Genomic DNA, 25381 nt, shown 5'->3' on the forward strand with positions numbered 1-25381 from the left:
CAAGTGAAAAACAGGTGCAGGGATCTACACAGGAGATGTGTATTGCATGGACTTGAAAGGTAATTACTCTGACACCCCAGAAATTCTCAAACGAAAGTGAACTCTTAGCATAATCCCTTTGCAGTTAGCAGTTCAGGCCACTGGTCATCTTTTTTTCCCTTTTATTAAGCAAAAAATGGGAAAAAAAATACCCAAAGAGCAAAATTCAAGACAGTCACTTAAACTGTGTCATGGTGCACATGCATAGGAAGGTCAGTTTGAAATCTCCTGTCTGCAGTCCCTTCTGTTCCTGTCCTTGCAGTTTATCTACTTTGCTCTCATATCCAAACTACCACCATGCGGAACACAGGTCTTAGCTGTACCCCATCTCATATCCAGCATCTTCTCACCTGTCAGCCATCAAGTCCTTGGCCCAAATGATGGAAGTGCTGGGTCATTTCAACTATATGGATGTGGGACTTTCAATGCCATCAAGGTAACTTCTTTCCCCTGAAATTTCAAGAAACAGACTGCTTCTGCTGAATTTTCCCACGCAATCCAATGTGATGCAAATCCTGCATGGAAAATTTTGGCTTGAGGAGCCAAAACCTGGGAAATTTTTAAACAACTGAAAACTGGATCTTAAAATGGGAAATGGTAAGCAACTTTAATAAAAAAAATATCCTGCTACCAACTCTGTTATAAACCTCATGAAACTGTTTTACTTCTAGAGGTAGAAAACTAGATATCTGAGGAACAAAACATGTCACAGTTTATTGTCTTATATATAAGGATTGTAAAAGACCATTAAATAAGGTCTTAGGTCTATATAGAGGGGAGGAATCCTCATATATAAGAATTATACATGTGCAATAGGCGCTCATAATTACAGAGCACTAACAGACATTTTAGAATATGAAGCAGCAAGACGAAACAGTGTTATTTCTCCTCTGCTTGTGTATTTATCTGATCAGAGGTGCACAAGTAAAGAATTTTAAACACTACCTCTGGCTGCGAAGAAATGTGAGCAGCAGAAATGTCAAGTACTAAAACTTCACAACTCAAACTGAAATTATGACATCACTTGACAACTGTCAAGAGATGTATAAGTTATAACGACTTTTCTTAGTTATAACGTCCTTTTCTTAGACAACTTCTGGCTTCTGAGACTTCAGAGCATTCTCAAGTCACGTTTTGCTTTATTATGTAGTTGTTATACTGGGGCGGGTTTAGTTGTGGGGTTTTTTCAGGTGGGAAACCTTTATACTCCTCTCTTTCTTTCTGAGAAGGATAGACATATACTCTCACAAGTACAGAAACTGGGAGCATTAAGTAAAACAAAGCTGCTTGAAATCATGGAATTGCACACATTGCCACACAGAATGTCACGAACTTGGGACCTGAAGAGTGCACTGCAGAAAGTATATTCTGCAAAGCTGTGCCAGGCTGAGTTTGGCAACATGATGCCTGATGACAGCATTCCAAGCAAGCTGAAATGAAAAGGAGGTTGGTAAAAAAAAAACTGGGCCCAAACTTGGCTGAAGTCCACTTCCACTTTTCTAACCATACTGAGCCAAGCTTTAGGAGGGGTGCTTTGATTTCAAGGCTGAAGTAAGCCTTGAGGGTTTTGATCACTTCTTCACCAGTTAAGAAGTCTCACTGGAAATGTACATAATCCCTTGCAGGATTTTGCTAAAGAGTCCTGGATTAAAATTGTAAAATAAGAAATAGGTTTCGGTCAAAATATTTAGATCAATATTTTGAACAGTATTCAAGGGCAGAGAAAAGTTATTTTGGGCTAATTATGCAACAGTGATCATTTTGTTCCATGTTCAAAATACTGCCATGACTCTAGCCTTGCCTGGAAGAATGAACTTGCAAAGGTATCGTTACCACCACAGTTGTTTCCAACAGAGAGGCTGCACAGACAGTAACTGCTAGAGAAACTGTGGTCATGGTCAAGAGGGAGAAAAAAGGCTCAAAGGAGACAAGGCTGATGACATTCTGACTGGAGACAAGGAATTAGAGGACAATTGGCCATCCCAAGGCCTAGCTTAGGTGAACACCAAATATTCAGTCTATCCAACAGTTCCAGCTGGCCTAAAGATTTAAAAGTTAGTCCTTAAACTGTTTTTGGAATATTATCAAAAGGATACTTTTGCAAGGAAAATTGTATTGGAGGGAAAAAATAAAAAAAGAAAACAAACACCTGTACTGAACTGAAAGTACTCAAATGTCTCCAGAACTTTAAAATGAACTGGCATAGCAACTATCTATTCAAATAAAAGTAGCTAGTATGATGTTTAATACTTATTAAGTTATTGTTTCCTTAAAAGACCAGGACTAAGAAGGCCTGAAATATGGAAGTAAGGAAAGAGCAGCTCTGCTTCTTGCCACTTCCATTCTTTCAAGGAGGACAGCAAGGGCAATAGAGCTACTAGAGGTTATTGCTTATACAACAGTAAGTTGCAGATGACAAAGTCACATTTTTTACCAAATGTTAGGATTCACATTTTTGTTTACTAAGTATGAGAGAAATTCTATTCTGGCACATAAGACTCTAGTATAACTAATTAAATACATCTCAGCATATGAACTAAACTGCAGTAAATAACGACAATACAATTCTGCAAATGTAAGGTAAAATCACAGTAGAAGAAACATTTAACTTAATGAGTTTCACTAATGTCTTTTCTTTGCATTTTGCAGTAGACTGTAAGTTTGCAAACAGTCACCACCACTCAGTGGACAGCAAGTAATGTACCACCCATACTAGTTCAGCTGTATCTGAGCTCTAGATAAAGGTCGTTCTCAATGCTCACACCTCCAAGGGAAAGCTTGCTCATGTACACGCATGTGGAGGATCTCTACTGTCACAGGATATTGCTCAAATGAATGTACTAGCACCACATAGCAAATAAGCAAAAGAGATGGATGGTAAGTCAAGGCAATGGCCAAGACTTGTAGATGCAAATTGATCAGACAATCACAGGAACTGCAATCATAGCTGTGGCAAGAACTTTAAGGGTAGCAGCATTACGCTTGCTGAAAGAACCTGAATTTCAAATCTCTTTCCCTGGGTGGTCTGCCAAAGTTCAGAAAGCTTTGAAGCTTAGCTTAGGACTACATTTAGCTTTTGTTGAATGTTTATTTAATATCACTCTCCTGAAAAAGCAGTCATGTAATAATTATCTGATGTGAGTGGGTTACTTTTGTTATTAACTTGGTAAACGTGAGCCTAGGAGCTTCTGTGGTTCTGAACATTGTTAATGAAAAAGAATCAAGTTGCACACATCTGAATCATGGAGCCAGGGTCTAAAAACAAGTCCCTGACCCTGAAGAGGATAATTTTACAGTATTTAAAACTCAACAGTCATTGGGCTGAGGGGGTTAGTGCCCTAATTTCAGATCGTTATTCAAAATTAAACAGTTTGAATTACATTCTCACACGCGTAATTGACTAGTCCACTGACCAACGGTGTGCAGCTTTGGCTGGGCCATCAGAAGCAGTCTAGGCGAGGAACCTGAAGCTCACTGGGAGCTAATGCTGGTGGGTAAATTGTGCAGTAGTTTCTCAATCAATTTACCTTTGCATAAGCTGGTGCTATTGTCAAAAGAGGTGGTTTTACCTGCCCAAAGCTGCTTGCTCCTACCCTGTGCCACCCCATGCCTTGGACCAGCACAACCCTCGGTGTGGCTGTTCAGTGCAATGGGTCAAGGACAGACCTGGCTATTTACGCTCGTTTTTAATCTAGTTCTCACGCATGAAACCTGCTTTTATAAAACAAAATGTCTTTCACTTGTTAACATATAACCTGAAGCAAAACTTCATTCCTGAATACAGAACTTAGCCAAGATACAAAGATACGGGCTGCCAATGGTACAAATCAAGGTGGCAAGAGGACATTCTGCATAATACACATGTAAAACAGGTAGAGGGCAGTTCTGCCATGAGTTATTTAGAGCCATCCTCCCCAAAAGCAAATGGTCCAGGTGGAGAGCTGGTGTGGCAGAGAGTGCCATCTAGAGGACTGCAACACCACAGCTTGTTCACAGCTCCAAGGACGTACATTGCACTGTGAAGTCATTATTCATAATTGATGGTCAGCAATTGCTGGGTTTGCTTTCTGTAGTAGTACTTTAATGGCCCTGAAAGTATTTTTTAATTATTATTAGGTTTTAGTTTTTACAAGAAAATACTGCACTGAAAGATAAAAATTGTGTTTGCTTATTTTATTAAAAAAATATATCTAGAAAAATCGCTGTTTTGAGGAAGGGCATAATTTTCTTCTCTAATTATAATCAATCAGTTTCAGACAGCATTATGTTTTCCAGCAAGTACACACTTTCACCACTCTCTTCTAGGTGGTCTCTTGAGTTGTAACTCACTCCCATTGAAGCAAATAGATGTTTCATCACTGCTTTCAAAGTGAGCAGGACTTGACCCACAGAAATTGCATACATATGCCCACAAGCATACACACGTAAATGCATATATCTGAGCAAAGTTTACTGTATTTCCTGCCAGCACAGTCTTCTTCCTTCCTTTCATGATCAGTGTAATAAAACTGTTCATCAGGCAAGCAGACCAAGCTAAGACCTTTCAAAGGAAGGTCTTTGTTTTCCTTTAATCAACATTAACAGCATAGCCAGGGCCCAATTCTCTACCCCTTGAGAAATTCTTTAAAAAAAAAAAAAGTGTGAAAGTTAAGTTTTGCAATTAACTTATAAGCTTGTAAAAGTTTAGGAGAAATAAAACTAATGTTTATGTATCTGGAAACCTCACTCCAGTGAGGTATATTACCAAAGTTCAGTTGGACTGCCTTTCACCTTTGAAGTCTTGTCCCCAGGAGACTGATGAGCTAAAATGGGAATACAGAGCTATTTCTCCAGCTTGCAACTAGCCACCAGCTGTTCATATTCTAAACGTATTCCTTTCTGCCCTACCGCACCTCCAAACACTCCCTGCCCTCTCTTACAGCACTCCTAACAAAGAGCCAGTTCCAAGCATTAGATTGAAGAAGCAAGCATCGAGCATTTTTGCAGCAAAAAGTGGGGGAAAATCCCCCTACCCCAGCTACTATCTGAAATTCGTCATCAAACTAAGATACATTAACATCAGCAAAGCAGCTCACATAGCCTTTTTCTTGACCCTAAAGGGACAAAACTAAAGGAAGAGCTAAATGGCAACAACAGGAATTTTCTCACTTGTGCAAGTTGTGCTTTTCGTACAGGAAGAAACCTTTCTTAAAAGAGATACTATCCCCCAAGTCCCAACCACTCACTTTATTTTTTTAATTTTCATTTTCTCTGTAACACTAAATGAAATCCTCTAAAATAAACACAGATCACATCTGAGACATGCTTTGTTTTTTTTAATATATAGATCATTTTCTTCCTTACAATGTAAATATTGTAGTAGCTTACTGAAGACTGCAATAATTTTGTATGAAGGTGACCCAGCAGATTAAGAAATATCAAAAATTCAGCTTCTTGAGTTGTGAACACAAATACAATCATCATGACATTTACTTTACATCAGTGCTCCGGGGTATCATATGAATGAAAACATATTCAGAATACTTGAAAACTGCTCTATCATATCAGCACAATCAGTACACAAAGAGCCACAGAACAAATTTTTCAAGTCTTATCACAAACTAGTGTGTAAAATCAATTTCTTATTGCCCTATTGCAAGTACATTTTTATAGTTCTTTTCTAAACGACATATCAATAAAAATACTGGTTCCTCCGAACTCTCCCATAGAAGGATAATAAAATCACAAGGAAATGTGTTGCTATTTCTAAACACATTTTGGCTGATCACAGGGTCATTTTCCTGCCAGAGACCCCATACTGTGATGCCCAGCACCGTTCTTACAGGAGACAGGTGCAGCACAGAGCTAGGCTGGATGATACTCAGCCTTGCAAGCGCAGCACGCAGCATGTAACCATGCTCTGCTCCCCCAGTCCTAATAGGGAGCAAAGGACAAAGCTGCCTTGGTTCCTCTGGGAAATCCGCTCTTCCAATGGGATTCATTCAGTGCCCACTAACTCCAAAGCTGCGAGATAGGACAAATGCTTTTGAAACACAAATCCAACAAAATCCATATTTACCTTCTGATTCTGAATAGCTGCAGAACCACACAACTTCTTTACAGCTTCTGAATAGAAGTCCAGCTGTAAATGAACCCCAGAATAAAAACACACATGCTTGCTTCTGTGAATCCAAAAGATTAAAAGATGCTGACCAGTCTCTCACAGCTGCAACACATTCTCACAAATGATAATGAAAAACTCAGCTCTACTGGGAAACACCATAGTAAACTCCCTAACTAGCTAAAAGAAGAAAGGGAGAGTGCTTTGGAAAGATAAAACTAATTATGCAGTTAGTTACCTTTTCATCTTCTCTTTCAGGATCTGATTCACTGAATGTTTCTTCCTGAAAGCTTCTTTCCACTTTTTCCATGTTCTGAAAAAAGGCTGTTTTTTCGAGTCTGTTGCTGTTTTGTCGTGTGTTGATCTCTTCCAGCCTGTTAATCTTAATTAGCTTCATACTATGCCCCGTTAATTTACTCTCTGTTTTCCTCTCCACCTTAGATTCATAAACCAGGGAACACTCATAGCTTCTGATTTCTCCACCTTCTTGGCTGTAAAAAAGAAAGACAAATAAGAAACATCAGTGTCATTCATGCATTTTAGCTTAGAAAACTGACATTGTTGCAGTATTTTATGTTACAACTCTCATACTTTCTGAACCAATACACAAATACAGCACTAGCTGTTCAGAGATGTCATTCTACCTACTCATCTACATTCAACACCAAATAATTCAAGCAGGCTACAAGACCAATGTAATTCAATTTTTTCACAGAAAATATTTAGCTCTATCAAATCAAAACGTATTGCTGTTGCTTGCAGACCTTGCTTATGGGTTACTCCCCAGTTTTTAAACACTTCAGTGGTTCCCTGTTGCTCAATGTGTTCTCCTCTCTGTTGCAGTTCCAGAAAGTTGACAGGTGAGGACTCTGTCATAAAGTCCATTAAGATTTCAGATATTAAACAAAGTGTTTTAGGCCTGAACATAGTCTTCTCTTTCCACTATCCTATACCACAGAAATAGGTAATTGCCAAAATGGTGGTGATTTTGGGCCCTATGTTGAAGGTTGCGGAAGGGCTAAGTCCTCAGCTGGGTTCCTTTCCACTGTAGGCCCTCACTATCTGCCTAGTACTTGTGCAATGTAGGATCATTGAGGCTTGTCTAGTGGCAAGATTGGCTGGAAAGCTATTGCAAGTCAAGCTGTTAGTTTAGATTAATTCTCTATAGAAGGGCTTTTATTTCACAGCAAGGTGGTGGGTTCTCCCTTCCAAGTAATCACTCGGTTACACTTAGAAAAGGTGTCTTTTTGCACACTGATTTTAAAAGAGTAAGAGAAACTACTCTAAAATTTCACTTAGCAAATCCATGTAGACCCAGGAAACAGAGGACAAAAACATTTTCATTGTTATTATTGCAACCCTTCCTTCACTATACTGGAAACCTGGCTGCAAAAGCATAGTGCTAATGCTTTCACTCTAGAAACCTGAATCTGGTCAATCTCGTCACACAGCTCATGGTTTTCATTTTAACTTGCATAAATACCATAAACTATGTGGTGTAATTAAGAATGTATATACAACCTTACAGTCATGAGCAGCATAGAAGAACAGCTTTCACTATACAACCAGAGACTCAATTAAATTACTTATTTTTACTTGAACACCTTCCAACAGAAAATGTTCCTCACTGTGTTTTGACCCTACATCTGCACATGCAACAGATTAGATGTATACCTACACTGACTAACTGCACTGCCCATGGCTAGTCTTCCAAACTCTTCCAAGATGAGAAAGATGCCATATGCTATCATGTGTGACACAGGAGGTGGCTTGCCAGTGGTGACATTTATAGATGATGGACAGCAAAAGACAGTGCAAGCATGCAGCTTGCAAATCTGCCTTCCAGAGAGCTTCCTACCACCATGGTATTGCAGCCCTAGAGCGTGCTGTTAATATGTGAGATGCAGGGACACCAGCATGGGATTCCAAAGACATTCATCATCCATAGAAGTTGTGCACCCAGTATGTAAAAATTCCAAATCTGCTCCTTCTAGCCTCTTGTCTCTGACATCCTTTTTCATCCCCTTAAGGCAAAAGGGCACTTTATGAGATTTTCTTTCCCTTTTTCTCAAGAGCAGGGTTCTTGAGTTTTCCTAAACACACTGACAATTGCAGTTGACATACTACAAGGGAACAGTCTAACCTTCAAGCCACTATCTACATATCCTTTGATCTGCTCCACACCAAAACGTGATGCAACATACTCCAAAGCTGTCAGAAAAACAAGCAGGTAATGCCCTCTGCTCTGTCCATGTCTCCAGCAATTCTAATCCCACAGTGTTTTAGAGTGACCTGGCTGTGAAGACTACTTCTGGCCTGACATATCTGCAACCAGGGAAAGATGATTCAGGTTCTCCATAGCTCTTCAAAGAGCATATCATCCTCTAGGTTAAGATCACCAAATGCGGCCATCCATCTCAAGAGAATGACATGTCCTACTCAAAGGACATGTTGTTCCTTCAAGCTGACAAATGGGTCAGTTATCTGGGAAAATATTAACAGGATGGCAAGCCCAAAGGTATTACTGGGCTCTGTTACCAAGCAGAGGCAAGGACTGAGTCCAAATGTGATTGCCCTCTCCCCCATTATGACCTTAATGTATCCCCAAAACAAGGGGATATATCCACAGCTGAACAATAGAAAGTTTCTGAGGAGCACACAGTGAGATTTGTTTGCAAGTGCCCCCTTCACAGTCCTAGAGAAGCCATCCCACCTGGTCATGTGCCACTGAGCAATGGGAGGCTATGGCCTTCCACCTTACTAAGAAAGAAAGAAAAAAAAAGTTCAAGTGGGTGTTGAGCTCCGTTTCCCCCAAAGGACCACGAAAACCTCCCCCCCCATCATTGACATTCCCCAACTTTGGCCTGGAAGATGCTTTCTTCTGGGCCACCTTCAGCAAGCCAATCTTTCACTTCAAGTAAAATAGCTTGCTTCATGAACCACTCCTTCACTTACACTCTCAGAAATCACACAGGTCATAAAAACACAGAAACTAGCCTAGCTGTATGCACAGGGGTTATATATCTACAGTCCTACTGCTTTTACTGCCCAAACACGAAAAATAAATATATTTGCACAATAACAATTTAAACAATAAAGTACAAAAAAATTACATAATACAAATACAAACAATACAGTAAACATTTATAAAACTGGTCAGAAATAGAAATGGGCAAATAGGTATCAACCAAAAAGAACCCACAAAAAACCCTTTTTCTTTTATCATCTGTTTTTAGATAGTAACCTCTTCAGCCATAATTAGGTTTGCATGACAGGCCGTAAAGCAGTTTTCTCAAAACTCAGTCTTTTGGTCTCCATCTTCAGTTCAAATAAAAATCTTTTTTTCTGACCTGTTGGCCTTTTGCAAACCAGTCATTTTCAAAATCTAAGCCTGGGGACAGGTACCATTAGCCAGACTTGTTTACCTCTCAGTACATCTTGACATTAGACTGACCTGAATTTTACAAGCTGGGAATGATTATGTAACAGTATATAATTAAACCTAAATATATAATTTAAGAAAGAAAACAAGATGTAATGTGGAAAGAATTATGAGTGGGTCAAGTTCAGGTGGTAAATTAGGATGCAAACAGTACCGCTTACCATGTTTTTCTTTCAAATACAACCTGCCCTGCATTCTCCATAATACAGGAGATGTTTTTTCTTTGTCAAAAAAAAAAATAAAAAAATATTGACAGCTCAATGAATCACAGAACCACAGAATGTCAGGGATTGGAAGGGACTTCAAAAGATCATCTAGTCCAACCCCCCGGCCAGAGCAGGAACACCTAGATGAGGCTGCACAGGAAGGTGTCCAGGGGGGTTTTGAATGTGTCCAGAGTAGGAGACTCCACAACCCCCCTGGGCAGCCTGTTCCAGTGTTTTGTTACCCTCACTGAGAAGAAGTTTCTTCTCAAATTTAAGTGGAACCTCTTGTCTTCCAGTTTGAACCCATTATCCCTTGTCCTACCGTTCATTGTCACCGAAAAGATCCTGGCTCCATCCTTGTGACACTCACCCTTTGTATATTTATAAACATTCATGAGGTCACCCCTCAGTCTCCTCTTCTCCAAGCTAAAGAGCCCCAGCTCCCTCAGCCTTTCCTCATAAGGGAGATGCTCCACTCCCTTCATCATTTTTGTTGTGCTGTGCTGGACTCTCTCCAGCAGTTCCCTGTCCTTCTTGAACTGAGGGGCCCAGAACTGGACACAATATTCCAGATGTGGTCTCACCAGGGCAGAGTAGAGGGGAAGGAGGAACCTCTCTGGACCCACTGACCACCCACCTTCTAGTACATCCCAGGTACCATTGGCCTTCCTGGCCACAAGGGTACGGTGCTGGCTCGTGGTCATCCTGCTGTTCACCAGGACCCCCAGGGCCTTTTCACACATTTCAATGAATGACCAGGTGGACACCCAAATACACATATTTTAACAATATTCATCAGCATGACCTCAAAGTAGCTCCATAGTGCTTCAGGACATTAGAACAAGGCTGGTGTGGCCTTGCTCTTCTCCCACCCCTTCCCCAAGCCAGGCTGCACAACCCCACTGAGGCAGCATCTCCACACCACAAAGCCAGCAGTGACAACCCCGCACTGTCCTGGAACGAGGGACCACAGAGATACTGCACATAGAAACACAAAATGGTTTGGGTTGGAAGGGACCTCCAAAGCTCATCTAGTCCAACGCCCCTGCCATAAGCAGGGATATCTTCAACTAGATCGAGTTGCTCAGAGCCCTGTCCAGCCTGGCCTTGGATGTTTCCAGGGATGGGGCATCCCAAATAGTTTTTTCAACATCTTATGTCAAGGCAGAAAAACGGTAGCACGGGTTACAGACACAGCCAAGAGCGGATGAGCCGCTGCCTCTGAGGAATCTGCCCCGCGATGCCCTGCCTGGGCTCGGGGCGGGGAGCGGGGCCGGGCGGACTACAGCTCCCGAAGGGCTGCGGGCGCCGAGGGCCGGCGGCCTCGCTTCCTGCCGCAGCCGGCGGTCTCTTCACGGGGCCGTCCGCGGCGGGGGCCGATGGAGGAGCCGCTGGTGCAGTGCCCCGTGTGCCTACGGGAGCTGCCGGGCGCGGACATTAACTCGCACCTGGACCGGTGCTTGCAGGCCGCGGAGGGCCAGGCCGAGCCGGACTCGTCGCCCCCCTGCAAGCGGCCGCGTCTCGCCGCCGCCCCGCCGGGGAGCCAGGCGCAGGGGGAGCCGGAGGAGGCCCGCCCGGCCGCCGCAACCCCTGTCTTCTCCCTCTTCCACAAGGACCGCGGCGGCGGGCAGAGCCCGGGAGCCCCCGGCAGGAGGAGCGGGGCGGGGCGGGAGGAGGCCGCCGTGAAGCCGGAGGATGGAGTCTCAGCAGCGGGCAGCGGAGCGGCCCTGCGCCGGGCCAGCCTGGAGGAGAAGCTGGGCGGGAAGCCCCTGGCCGAGCGGCTGCGGCCGGACACGCTGGGGGATTACGTGGGTCAGGAGCGGGTGCTGGGAGCGCAGACCCTGCTGCGGTCGCTGCTGGAGTCACACGAAATCCCCTCCCTCATCCTCTGGGGGCCGCCGGGCTGCGGGAAGGTGAGTGGCGCCGCCGGGCCCCGCCGCCGCTGCTCCCGCCTTGCCCCGGGCCCGCCGGGGCGGCGATTCGCGACCGGGCACAAGTTCGCACCGTCCACCTCGGGCTGGGTGGTCTGGCCCTCTCTGTTCCATGCAGCTTTCGAGGCTGATGAACTTCCAGGTTTATTTTTCAGAGCGCACTCTTTTTTCCTGCCTTCTTCACTCCTTCTCTAATGGCTTTATGTCGGCCGATGCCTGCAAGTGTTTTCTTGGGTTACGAAAAACACGACTTTTCTCCTGAATAAAATATAAGTGTCTCATCACCACCAACTCTGCTTGCTGCAGCTTGCACTTGTTACTCACACGCTTGTTGATTTCACGTAATTTAGATGGGATAAACTCCAAAGTCTTTAATTAAAACATAGAAGCTGAGAAGCTTAAAAACGGTAACAAAACAGAATCAGTAAAAATGTCTAGGAAACAAGGTGAAATACTGGCAGATTACGAGAGTAGGGTTTGCTTTAGCTCATAAATTCTGGCCCTTGAGAATGCAGCTCAGGTGTGGAAGGGAGCTGACACTGTGGTCAGGTGCTCATCCACCCATAGGCAAACCCTCTGAAACTAATGTCTTTGAAGGATCTGGCTGCTCTGCAATCTTGTTCTGCCTCTTTGAAGACACTGGGAGCTGACCATGTTGAATCCCAAAAGACACTGCAATTGCGGCACAGCAGTGAAGGGATCCACATCTGTAGTGAGGGGAGGACCAAATGAATGCCTCAGGTGTGATCAAGAGAAAGCACTGAAAGATCTCACCTTCATTTTGTCCTTTTTCTCTCTGTTCCAGATTTGTGGAGGGGTGAAGCTAAGCAGGCAGAATATATAGGTATCAGTCTAACGTGAGCACATCACTAAGTTTTCCATATTAGATAGATGTCTGGATTACGTGTGAGAGTATGTATGGGAAGTCTGGGATAGGGAAAATAATGACCAATTGATTAATGCTAGCAGAAAAGTTAAGGACAGAGCAGCAGCTTGTTCCTCTCAGCACACTTCTTTGAAGATAAAGAGAAACTTTCTATGTATGATATTTTAATAGTTATGCAAGTTAATCACAGTTAATAAGGAGCAGGTATAAGAATAATTCATAGATGAATGCTATTAGTAATGATGCAACAGGTTGCTTAGGCTAGATAACATATACCTGAAAAGAAGCAGCTGGTGAACTTAAATAATTGCCACTTTCTTTAAAACAGCAAGGTAATTCAGAAAGAGATCTGAGGAGATGAGGTAAATAAGGGTTGTTTCTAAAAACTCATGAAAGGTGGATTGCCAGAAGTAAGGTGGCCAGAGACAGAAGTGAAATTGAACTCTTTAATAAACAGGAATCTAGCTTATTGAATAACATGTTCAGGCACCTGCTTCTGTATTTATTCCTACTCTTTTGCCTTTTGTTTCTTGTGATGTATGTCAACAGTGTCTGCTTGTTCTTTCTTGAAGCTCTTTTTCCTTAGAAAAAAATTGCTGTCAGAAGTACAGTGGTAAGAAAGCAAAGGCCACATACACTCTGAACAGAATTCAGACTGAATGCACAATACACTGAATTCAGTGACCTTCGGGATGTGGTCTAACAAACCACTTTTTTGGCTGTGGAAATGTTTTTTTGTGAGCTTGTGACAGCTTACGCTTGTGTTTCAGGTCTTCTTTGGGAACCTCCTGTGATACTGTCTTTGAATAATGGGTGATCTGTTTCATGCTTTCACTCTCTCATGACCTGTCTTCCTCACCCATATGCCTTATGCAGAGTTGTATTCAGTAAGGCTGCTCATCAGTCATCCAGCTTGCTTCCCCTCAAGACTGTGCCTTTTGCCCCGTCAAGGAACAGTTCCATCTGTTACATTTTCTTTCTTCAAGTACTTAAGCTGTTGGGTAGCTTATCTCCTTTCTGCGTTACTCTTTCTGAACAAACAGTTTTGAGGCTACGTGCTGTCAGCTAGCTTTTGATGGACCATCCATTCCTGGCTGAACCAGATATTCCTACTGCAAAAAGTTGAACTTTTCCCTTCACCTATGCTTATCAATATTTCTAGGGTGGTGCTAAAGTATGGTTTCATCTCAGGCCTTCTTGTATGGTATTGTCTGTCTCAGGTAAATGACTGAAAGTTTCATCTTTTACTTGGAAATTTTTTAATTCAATTCCTGTCCTTAGGTATTTAGTGTGCAAGGCAAAATAGTTCCCCTAAGGATCAAAACAGAAGTCTGCGGTTGCCTGCTTGTCTCATTCACTTACTATTTGGGCTGTACATGTGTAATAAGTCTTAAGTAAACATTTCATTAAGAAGTAACCTGAAACAGGTGGAGATCAGACAGATGAAGCCTATTTCTCTTTTTATGTGAAGAATCGCATAACATAGTGTTTGCAACTTGAAAGATCTTGTGAAGGAGAAGTAAGTATTCTCGCTGCCTCCAGACCGATTGGACTAATAATCAAAAACTTCTTCTGTTAATTATGGTCTTTTTCAGTGAGAAAAAGATTAAGAAACAATTGTGTGTTATGTAGCTTCAAATGTAACAAGCCCATGTGCTAAGCTCTGCCCATAAGCAACTAGCCTTACATTAGAGAGTAGGTGCTAAAATAGCAGTATAATTAGATATGTTGGTCTAAATTCAGAAGTGCTGTGTAAGATGGTAGTAGACTCCTTAAACTTCTTCACACTCCTGCTGCCTTTGGAATCTGGTTGTTGCAGCTCATCTATACATTCTTCCATTTCTACAGCCATATACAACACTAACCAGTACTTCTTTTGAAAAGGATAGAGCTGGACTAAGTAAAAAAACAACGAAACAAAAAAACCTGGGGATGGAATTAATTCTTGGAGCCAAATTTCAAATTAATTTACATATTATTTATCAGTCTGGACTTTTATGAAAAGTAGTAGCTCAACAGACTTTCTCTAAGCAAGAAGATAATAATCTTGGCCATTCAACTGCTATAAATGCAGTATTTCATATTGTACATCAAGAGTACTTCTGGAGAATTTTTATCATGAAAGTGGTAAAGCTAGGTACCTGAGTAAAAATACATGTGCTTTGTATTGCTTTGCCCAAGTTGATTTCAGCCTCAGCTGCACTTGAATATTCAAAGAAGCACAATCAAAACTGAAAAACAAAATCAGTGTACATCTGTTGTGAGTATTTTCTTTTGAGTTTCCATCTGTATTGCACCTGTATTGCATGATCTTTGTACTTTTGTCATCCTAGTTTCTTAGGAAGCCGTGATGCTCTGGGGGAAAAGGATTTGACTCTGTTTTTGGTTTTACTTTTACAAGAACATGTTTTTAAGAAGCTGACCAGACACAGGCTAGAAGAAGAAACACTGCCTCGAAGAGATGCCATGGTTATTAACTTAGAAACAGTTAGCTTGTTCATCCTGACTATGCAAATTTTTAAAAGCGTGTATGAATCCTCGTGTAATCCGAGTAAGTTGTACTGTGATTTCTGACACCTTAATGCAGGGATTTAGATTTTTGCTCGTCTGCCATGAGGCACCAATTTTAGTAAAGAGTTAGTGGAGGTTCACAGCGTAACTTGAGCGCTGAATAATTTTGCTGCCACAGATATAGTTTAAGCCTTATAAACCTGAACATTCTGTATTTAAATATGGTAAACGTTCCCTCTTAGGTTTGCTGTTTAACAAGAACAAAGTAGGCAGCATCTGGAACCTGCTCCCTATGGAAGATAAGACAAAGAACATTGATATGTGATTTTCTGGGGTCCATATCTGCAATCTAGTGCTAAGATAAAATATACTGTGTTGATATGAGTATAAAACATTAAAAAACCCCAGTAAGTGGTCTTTGAAGTTTCTATCAAATCTCAACTGAGTTTATGTTTTATTTCTAGGACTCCTTGTATTTCTTTCCTATGTTTTTATTCAAGACTTTGCTCTATGACACATTGAAACACCAACAGCAAGCCCAACTTACATATTTTGCTCTCTGCATATTTATGATCTCTTCCCTCCAGCTTTTTCTATTTTGCTAATTCAAGTGATTAACCAAATGACTATTTGATTACTTGAGTGTATTTCATCTTCTCTTATTCATACTGCTTGGGGCACTAGAATGGGCTCCCCAGTGAGGTAGTCATGACCTCAAGCCTGACAGTGTACAAGAAGCAATTGGACAACTCCCTATGACACATGGTGTGAATTTTGGGGTTGTCCTGTGCAGGGACAGGAGCTGGACACAATGATCCATGTGGGTCCCTTCCAACTCAGGACATTCTACGGTTCTGTGATTCTAAGTCTTTGAATGCAGTGTGCTTGGTTTTGCTTATGCCAGCCTAGATCAGGAATAACTTAAGGTAGCTCTCTAGGAAAAAGAAAACTGGAAGAGAAAATACAATTGTATTTGTAATGCAGATGTAATATGAGGAGACAAATCTAAATGCAGCAAACGGAGGCACAGCTCCATTTCAGTAAACATTATGCAATGACCTTGCCTCTGTTTATGTTTGGTCGGACTTGGATTCTGGAAGTGCTGTAAACCACATGCTGTGGCTGTTGTTCCATGACGTCTTACTCCTCCAGTAGTCTCACAGGGGGCTATTTGAGGTGTGAGGAACCAAACAAGATGGGTAAGAATAGCATCTGCCCTTATATAAATGCCAGCTGCTGCCACTTCTGATTGCGTTTATCTCTACAGACAGTGTCCCTGGGCCATGTTCATCTGCTGTCCTGCCAGTTTCCTTTAGACACAGCCTGGTTCATCTCCTGTGATGCAGTGTGGTAGCTTGGGGTCAGCTCACCAGTGTTGTGTAGGACAGACCCCAGCTTTTTAAGCTGTGTCCCAGGGAACTGCGCCCCTGGCTGACATCCAAGCATGCTGGCACTACTGGTGTCTCATTCAGGACAGCAAAACAGTGTGGCCTTTCGTGACTGCTTGTCAACCACAGTATGGCCCTGCTGCAATCAAAGGGAGAGCTGAGGGTGAGGAGAGGGTGTTGGTGGCAACACCATGTAAGCAAAGATATGGAAATCCTGGCCATAATGAAGGAAGAAGAAAAAATACATGGAAAGTCATAGTCAGAGGTCAGCAGGAAAAAAAGCAGGATGCCAGTTCAGAACTCTGATAACATTGTTTAGACACTACAGGTCTATCGGTGTAGTTAGTCTCTTGGGCTCTTGTTTTGCACTAAGCTGTCAGTCTTTTGTCATCCCTGCCACAAACATAATTTACACTGTGGTTTGCTCTGGAACAAGCCAGCAAAGTCACTTGGTGGGGAAGCTTAGATGCCAACTAGATTATCCCTTCTCAGAAATAATCCAGGCTGTGCTGCAGTCTATACCCTAGTGTAGATGTGTGCCAGATCTGCTTGGGTCACCTAAACGTGGCCTAGCAGACCATACAACCTTTCAGACTTGTTGGAAGGGCCCATCCAGGTGCAAAAAAAGCTCTTGCACCAGTGTGCTTCTGTAAGGTGTAGTGTGAATGTCACCTCCTCATGAAAAGGCTGTGAGAAGTGAAAATGACTTGGAGGCTGGAACAGAATGTCTGTGAGCTGTTCTGTACGCCTTGCAGGATCTCTCTGACATGACTGCTGAACACAGTGTAGATGTAAACTGAGAGACCATGGGTTTTCTGTGATTGACATCTACAACAGCTGTTTTGATGAATTTATGTGATTTAAGAATCAGTAAGGAAAGTCACTGTGAACAGGCCACCATAAACAGATCCCTAAATGAGGTCTACCTGTTTTTCCATAAGACTGAGGTACGAATGACCTTAGTTTTCAGAGTCAACTTCTTGACTGGAGCCTTTGTGACTATGATCTGACCATATACGCTAATCTCTTCCCATTTTTTTCAGTTCTACTTTCTAAAGAGAGCTAGGCAGTACCACTCTTTATTCCTGGAAGGGTCTTTGGTGAGCTAGTGCAGTGGGTGTAGTTTAATGGCCTGGTAAGGAGATGCAAAAGTGAAAAGACCACATTGCTTCTGAGTGGGTAATGTTAGTCATTGAACTAGGACAGGCTTAATTTGTACTTGATTTTTACTGTTTTCTTCCAGCCTTGTGTGTGAGATTGCACTGACTTGTGGCAGTGCAGAGAACAGGGCAACAGGTTACACTCAAAGAGGGTTGCCCAGTCAGTGAGACTTGTGGACATACAGATAATTCTTGTCTCCTAATACAAACATCCAGTTAACCAAAAGAGTAAATCTGATTGACTTGTCTGCTCTGACAGTGAGAGGTGTGTGGAGCCAAGCACACATTTGTGGGCTACTTTTATTTCATCCATAACTCATAGCAAAACCTTGAAGAACTGGTAGCATAGTTGCTGGAAGTGAGCTTGCTAGGCTATTTTTTTTGTTTGGTTGGTGAGGTTTTTTTTAAATCTCAGTTAGCTGCAGCCTTTGGGAAAAGATATTCTCATTTGGGATGACATGAAGAAATTTGCAGGACAGTGGAGGAGCATTTCAGTCATTTAGTATTTGGTTTGTGTGCAATGGATCTGTAAATCAGTGACCGCAGGCTCAAGTTGAAAGTGTTATTCATCAGTGGGTAAGGGTTCTTTAGTTCCTTGGTGGATGTGTTTCAAAATGGCTCCTTACAATGGCACTTCTTTAGCCTGTCTAAACAGGTAAGTCAGTATGGTCTTACAATATTCAGCATAAAACTTGAGATGATAGGTATGGGTTTGGACAGTTTGGTGGGATAATAGAGAATTGAGATTGATTTCTGAAAGGGGCAAGGATGTTGCACTGTAAGCTTTGGAAGGTGTAGTTTTTAGTGAAGTTTACAAAAGGATAATTTGCAGGATCACTCCTATCCTCATTGCTATAAATACTACTTAGTTTACAGGAAACAATATTTCTGCTCCTCCTCATATGGAAAAAAAACACAATGTAAAGGAGGAACACCTGTCTAATAAAAGAAGCAGAATATCTACTTGTTTAGATTTCCTCTTCCTGCTTGTTATGCTGGTTCCGATACAGATGTATTCATTCATATTAAATTGCGACATTAGTGTCACTATTTTAAGATACTTTTTTTCTAATGTAACAATCACATCTACTTCAAAATTCATTTCAGATGATGAAGGATATTCAGTGTGTATTCTTCTGCCTCATTCCATATTGGATGTCTAATTTTCTTCTTGTCTTTCAAATACATTGCACCTGAATTTAGTCAGAGAATCTAGAAGTTTAGCGCACCAGTTGCAGTTCTTCTGTGCTAGTGCCTTCATACTCAGCCTACCCTGCTTACATTAAGTCTCTACTGGGTTATATGTTCCTTAGGTTGTAACCTGATAGTAACAAAGAGGGAGAGAAGAGTGTAGCATGTTACTGACTTTTGCTTGGCATGGTAGGAGAAAAGGCAGCAGAAAAAAATTGAGCTCTTGGGAAATAATAAGCTTTCAGACAAATGAGGGAAGTTCGACCTGCGCGTGATGGGCAGTTTGACTTGCCGTATGATTGATTGTGCAGAACAGAGGGAAGAGGCCATGAACATGCCTGTCCATGTTAAGCATTGCTTTTGAAAGGCCATATATGTTATTCTTATTGCAACCTTTCTTGACCAAGAAGTTGGCAGGGAGGGAGAGGTGCATGCTGGCTGAAAGCTGTGCAGCAGTTCTCAAGTAGGTTCTTGGTCTAATAGTAACTTTCAAACAAATATCTTTGTAATTTTTTTCCTGAATTAGGGGTAGAAATATGGATGACTGTGCATGCGTTTCAAAACAATTCCTTGCTGTTTGTTTGTTTAAACAACAAAACTATCTGTGACCTGGTGAAGACAGGCCAGGATGAAGTATGAGCTACCAGTTCAAATGGAGGTACAAGAATAGCTACTTGATTCCCTCCCCCTCACCTGCTTCATCCCCCTCCCACTTTCAGAGAAGGAAGAGTTACATTTTTGCTTTTTCATCCTCAAATTTGATATATTAGGGGTTTCCATGCTTTCAGTGCTTCTTCAAGGCATGGATGCATCCTCTGAAAGTACATTCTGAAGGAAGGGCCTTTTGTAAGGAAACACCAACTTCAGTGTTATTTCGTTAGCTTAGTTTCAAAGATAGTTTCACTTTTGTTCTTTGGTTTCCTAGATCTTCCTGATATCTGTAGGCTTTGCTGCAAGCACTTTCCAGCGTGTCTTTCCAGTCTTGTCTTCCCCAGCAATACAGGGAGGGGAGCGGCAGGGGCAGGTGCTTTGAGCTTTGGGGGTGAGAGAGGATCTGACACGGGATGCGAGTCTTGTATCAGGACGTGAAATGACACCTCTTCTGGGGACAATCAGGAAGCCCTTACTAAACATAAAACAAGAATAAATAGTGATACATCCTCCCCTTTCCCATCTTGGGCTGGTTGCCATTTCAGGGATGAGGAGATCCATTAAAGAGGCAGAGCAGTGCTGTTAGGGCAGTGAATGAGGTCCTGCCAGCCTCACTGGTAGCTGCGTGGTAGATGGTTGCTTCTGGAGTCTCCCTGCAAGAGGATCAGGTTGGCAGCACCTGCTGCTTTAACCTCAGTACTTGGAACATCTTCTGAAGCGGTTTTGTCGGCACCTGTCTCGCTCCTCATCTGCTGAGGCTTTCCTGTCTTCAGTCTCCTTGAGCTCATTCTTTAATAAGCAATCACCTGTTTTTCTCTAGCAGTGCTTTCAAACAGATACATGCTCTGCTTGGGACGTGCAGATAAGGCTGCCTTTACTAAGTGTTGCCAAGGAAGATCTGAAAATTATGCCTGTGGTGTGTTCGGGTGTAGTGAATCTCTCTGGGAGGTAGTACCAGAACTTGCTTCTGTGCTTTGCTAGGCTAAGTGAAGTTCCCTATGAACAAATTCTGCTTTAAAGGAGTTGTCTCTAAGGAAAAACAAAACAAAAACCATAGCTGCTCAGTAAAACGACAGTTTGTCCGGTTAGCTGTCTTTTACTTCCCTGGGCCAGCATTCGACTACTGTTGACTGTTTAGATTTAAAGAGTTACACTTTCTTAAGTATACATTTATTTTTTCAGTACTAACATTCTCTTGCTTTTGTAGAGAACTACTTTCTGATCAATTTCATTTTTATGTGCAGTGGAAATAGTAAAGGCTTTAATTAACAACATTGTAGGTTTTTATTTCTTAAATGTGGTTGCAGGTGTCTCAGGGTAGTCCAGCTCTTTATCCATTAACATATGCTCCAAAATAACTGCACGGCGAATTGCAGTCAGCACGTCTTCTGTGACACAAATATATTTGGTGAAGAGTTTTTCTTCTGTGGTAGAGGAGACAGCTGTCATTGCTGGCCTTTTCAGTATTGCGACTGAAGAGGTTGGGTTCGTGAAAGTGCAGGCATTCGAAATGCAGTGGTGGAATTGACAGCTACCTCTAGCAGGAAGTTTTCAAGTCTTCTGTGTGCTAGAATAGCATGAACTAAAATACCTTACTCTATAAACTGTCAACACTGTCCCTATGTCCAGAACATATAGTTTTGTTCTTTGCATATTTCCTTTTAATAAGTACTTTCTGTGTCCAAAACAATTTTTACAAATTTTTTCCTATTGCTGTTTCAGACTACACTGGCACATATCATAGCCAACAGCAGCAAAAAGAATGGCACGAGGTTCGTGACACTGTCAGCCACAAGTGCCAAGACAAATGATGTTCGAGATGTCATCAGCCAAGCCCAGAATGAAAAAAGACTCTTCAAGAGAAAAACCATCCTCTTTATTGATGAGATCCATCGTTTCAATAAATCTCAGCAGGTATTACGCTACACCACCTTTTGGAAAAAGCCTTTGTCATCACTTTTGTCAAATTTCCTGCTTTGCCTTAAAAGGATAGATTACTTTGGGCTTTTGATTTTAATGTTAATGCTTTTAGTAGATGAATTAGGGAAAAACGTAAAAATTAAATTCCTTAACTAACTTCTAATCAATGTTTAATTATTGTGATTCACAGTTATAAATAAAAACTGTGCTATACTTGTAGTTATGTGCTGGCCTTCATATGACATTTTTCTGAAATTTAATTTCTGCAAAGTCTTGTTAGTAATGTTTGCCGTACAGATCTTCATTTCCACCCCCTCCACAGGGGTAGCATTCTGCATTACCTTTAAAAAGGTGTGATTTGTGGATGTGCCTAGAGTTTTTGTTTGGTTTCATGTTTTCCCCTCTTCTCTGCAAGAAAAGAGACCATAGTACCACTAAAAAAAAAAGCAAACCAGACCATAGTCATACCATGGAAAGCTTGAATTCTGTACTACAGATTGCGCTTCCTATATAAGACCATACTCCAATCTTTCTATAGATTTCTGAGCAATCCTATAGAATTGTGTAGAGAACTGTAGCCCTAAAGACTGGTTCAAAGAGATTTTAGGAGTAGCCTCACTATTTGTTATGTTCCACAAGGAAATTTCATTATATCCTATGTTCGCCAAGCAATGAACCAAAGCCACATAAATAAAATAAAAATATGCAGACTTTTGACACTGTTTCTTGTGAACTGGTAGGGCCATTCTCATTGCAAACATAAGGTATTAAGGTGAACAGCCCATAACGTGCTGTGTGTGTGTGCAATGAAATCATTTAGATAGTTAAGCAGATGAGCTGCCCTGTCAGTGAGGTTATTTGTCATATCAACAGGGAACCCAAAGACTCACAAGACATGAAAAATGTAGCTTACTCACATGGAATGTTTCAGGCTGTCATTAATCGAGATCAGCTTTTTCTGCTTCCCTCCCATCCTCAGGACACTTTCCTTCCTCACGTCGAGTGCGGGACGGTGACTCTGATAGGAGCGACCACAGAAAACCCTTCCTTCCAAGTCAACGCTGCTCTTCTGAGCCGGTGCCGGGTGATCGTCCTGGAGAAGCTCTCGGTTGAAGCGATGGAGGCGATTCTGATGCGGGCCGTCAGGTCCCTAGGGGTCCAGGTTTTGGGCCAGGGTGACCAGCACAGCAGCTCTGCGACTGGCAGCAGCAGCGGGAGCTCAGAGTGAGTACTTTATGGGCTGCAGGGTGTTAACGCACACAGCCTGAGGAATTGACTGCCTGCCAGGGAGAGAATGAAGCAGCTGGGGGTGGGAAGAGAAACCCTAGCCACTTCTGATAGTAAAGAAAAGAAGTGGCAGCATATGGCAGGGGCAGGGGGTGACAAGAGAGAAAGAATTCAAAGCACTGGCTCTCTCCATCCAAAACATAATCTTGCTGTCTGGATTAGGAAAGAGTTTTATACTTGGATCTGTAGCTCCTGACTCACCCTCCCAGGATATTTAAATCCATCCTGCTGCTGAGGATTTGCTGTGGAAGCCTGCAACTGGGGCTCTGTCATGTCCTAATGTGTGTTACTTCTTGCTACTGGTTGTAAAAGCATCACATTACTATTAAGTGGTTTAAGGGGCATCCGCTCGTAAATTAATTTGGAAGTGCCTGACTGAAGTTTGCTGTTTTTGGTTTTTTTTTAATAAGATCAGGAAGGATCTTTAGTTGCAGGATAAGTGCTACGGTATATTTTATCGTATGCTGTGGGGAGAGGGATCTGTTGCCATGAAGTGTTAATAGATTGTTTTAAGAGTCTTTGTTTTGCTCTGTTCCTTGTTGTCCAAGCCAGATAAAGTCATGTGAAACATTTGGGAGAGTTTTGGAAAAACTCCAGATTTGTCCATAAGGGATGTTATTTGCCCTCTGAAATGGCTAGCTGGCAAATAAGGCTTGGTACTCTGCTACTTTCACGCAAGTTATTACATTTCCTTCCTGTTGATGCTTGTCTACACTTCTAGTAATGTACAGTGTATTGACATAGTGGTAATTGGGCAGGTACTCCATATAAAATACATGAGGGAATCCTCTTTGTCCTTCAGCTTTATCACATAATGTAAGCACTAGGAACTGCTAACCTAAACACTAAGGTCAGGGCAGGGGAGGAAAGCTATTCCCTTTTTATTTTTAGGATACTGTGCCTCATGCTTTACTCATTTGTAGTAATGTGAATTTGTAGTAATGTGAATTTTAGAAGAGCGGGCAGTAGTGCATGTCAGCCTTAATGTAATGGCACAGCTGTGGTTGTGGCTACACCCTGACTGGGGTTCAGAGACTTTCGTTTCTGTGCAGGATTAAAGTACAAGGCATAGTTTCAGCTGCAGTTGTTTGGGTTTGGGTTTCACGAGACTCTCCATATCTGTAACCTTCCGTTAGCTGTGGATGATTTAAGCAGCCCGGTGTGGTGCTTCGTCAAACTGAAGGAAGTCTGGCAGGCAGACTGTCAGACCAGCACAGTTTCAGAAATCTGTCCATGGAGAGAGAGGACCCCACTCCAATGGCTAACATGGGAAACAAGAAGTTAAACATAAAAATGCGGTTCAGAATTTAGAAGCATTGTTTGCATTTGTGTGTTAAGTCTTTCTTGTCTTTTCTGCCACTATCTGGTTCTGGTCTGTAGATGATACATACTGTTGCTGATGCGTTTGTCTATTTATAAGCCATCCTGTCCCTTACTGTGGTTCTGGTTTTGGTCTCCTTATTAATTCCTTCTTCCTTCTCTGTCCATACCATTTCTGCTTGTTCATTTTCTCTCCACCTACCAGCCTGCAGGAACAGCTGTAGTTCATCTTTTACCTCTTCACCTCCCTGCCTCTGTGAAGCAGGGCTGTCGTTAGATGCAGGCAGATAACAGCGTTCATGTTGTCCCGAGGAATAAATCAAAGTCACCGATTACAGTTTAATAGGTCATTCACTGTGCTTATCTTTGTTCCAGAGTTGGAAAAGGAGCTGTAAGGCACCATGTCACCAAATGTGGGGCATGCCCACTTTGAAAATGCTGCAGAGATCTAGAGATATGTCGAATGTTGCATGTCATTCCCCACATGAGCCTCCCTTCCCAAACATGGAAGTGTAGTATGAAGTCCTGCGTGTGCAATTTGCCCTCAGTTTATCACATTGTCTTAGTATCACATCACTTGTCTGACACCGTGGCTGACCTAAATGAGATTTTGAAGAAGAGGATGATTCTTTGTGGTCTTTTCTATTACCTTGAGGAATAAGGTGAGGGTAAATCTTCCTCAGTCTCTACAGGCATCTTTTGTGCCCAGTGAGAATGTAGCCATCACTGAGAGATTCAATTGGTTTCGTTGTCTCTGCACTCTGTGCATATGCAGCAGTTATCAAAAGGAAAGTGTGATCTACTCAAATCTGTTTCCTTTAATTTTCTTGGTAGCTTTTCTTACCTTGCTTCCACCATTTCTGCAGGTTTCTGATAAGGTTAGGTCATCTGGCTTCCCTTTCATCCCACTGTGGCCTTTTCTTGCTGTAAAGCTGAAATAGAACTAGCAGGAGGTGTTACATACTTTAGTATCTTTCTTTGTTGTGTCATCATGCTCATAAAGCGTCTTTGACAGTTTTTGTATTAGTTACTGGATTTATTTAAGATAAGATGTGCTTTGTGTTACATTTCCATCAACTTTCCTGCCATCAAATTGTGCCTCTTAAAGCCTGCAGTAGATTAAGCTGAAAGATAGAGGAATATGAAAGGAAGAAAGATACTTGTGAAGAAGAAAAGTAAGGAGATGTCAATGTTAAAGACACTTTATATTGCTGAAAATTTGCTTGTGCTTTCTGCAATTCAAAGTGTCTCAGTAATAGCACAAACTATTCCAGGTGTACACTGATACACTACACTTGCACTGTGTCAGTGATAGAGGAATTAAAATTCTTCTTTTCTTGGCTTTTTAT

The 25381-nt window shown here is 42.0% G+C and overlaps 2 protein-coding genes across 3 annotated transcripts in view; one reads left to right on the forward strand and one right to left on the reverse strand.

Moving 5' to 3' along the window:
• MYLK4 (myosin light chain kinase family member 4) overlaps window positions 1–22474 on the reverse strand; it is an 88686-nt gene extending 66212 nt beyond the window's left edge. The window contains exons 1-2 of the mRNA XM_065052538.1: window positions 22343–22474; window positions 6378–6630 (exon numbers count right to left, since the gene is read on the reverse strand). Coding sequence (XP_064908610.1) covers window positions 6378–6630; window positions 22343–22398 — 309 coding nt within the window. The 5' untranslated portion in view covers window positions 22399–22474. The remainder of the gene's footprint in view (window positions 1–6377; window positions 6631–22342) is intronic.
• The window catches only part of WRNIP1 (WRN helicase interacting protein 1), a 29226-nt gene continuing 14901 nt past the window's right edge, over window positions 11057–25381 (forward strand). Inside the window, exons 1-3 of one of the 2 annotated variants that reach the window (XM_065052539.1) lie at window positions 11057–11700; window positions 21228–21419; window positions 22378–22649. In XM_065052539.1, the coding sequence (XP_064908611.1) occupies window positions 11167–11700; window positions 21228–21419; window positions 22378–22649 (998 nt within the window). In that variant the 5' untranslated portion in view covers window positions 11057–11166. The remainder of the gene's footprint in view (window positions 11701–21227; window positions 21420–22377; window positions 22650–25381) is intronic. The other variant, XM_065052540.1, reaches the window with a different exon arrangement.

Source organism: Columba livia, chromosome 2 (genome assembly GCF_036013475.1).
Source record: "Columba livia isolate bColLiv1 breed racing homer chromosome 2, bColLiv1.pat.W.v2, whole genome shotgun sequence".
Lineage (NCBI taxonomy): Eukaryota > Metazoa > Chordata > Aves > Columbiformes > Columbidae > Columba > Columba livia.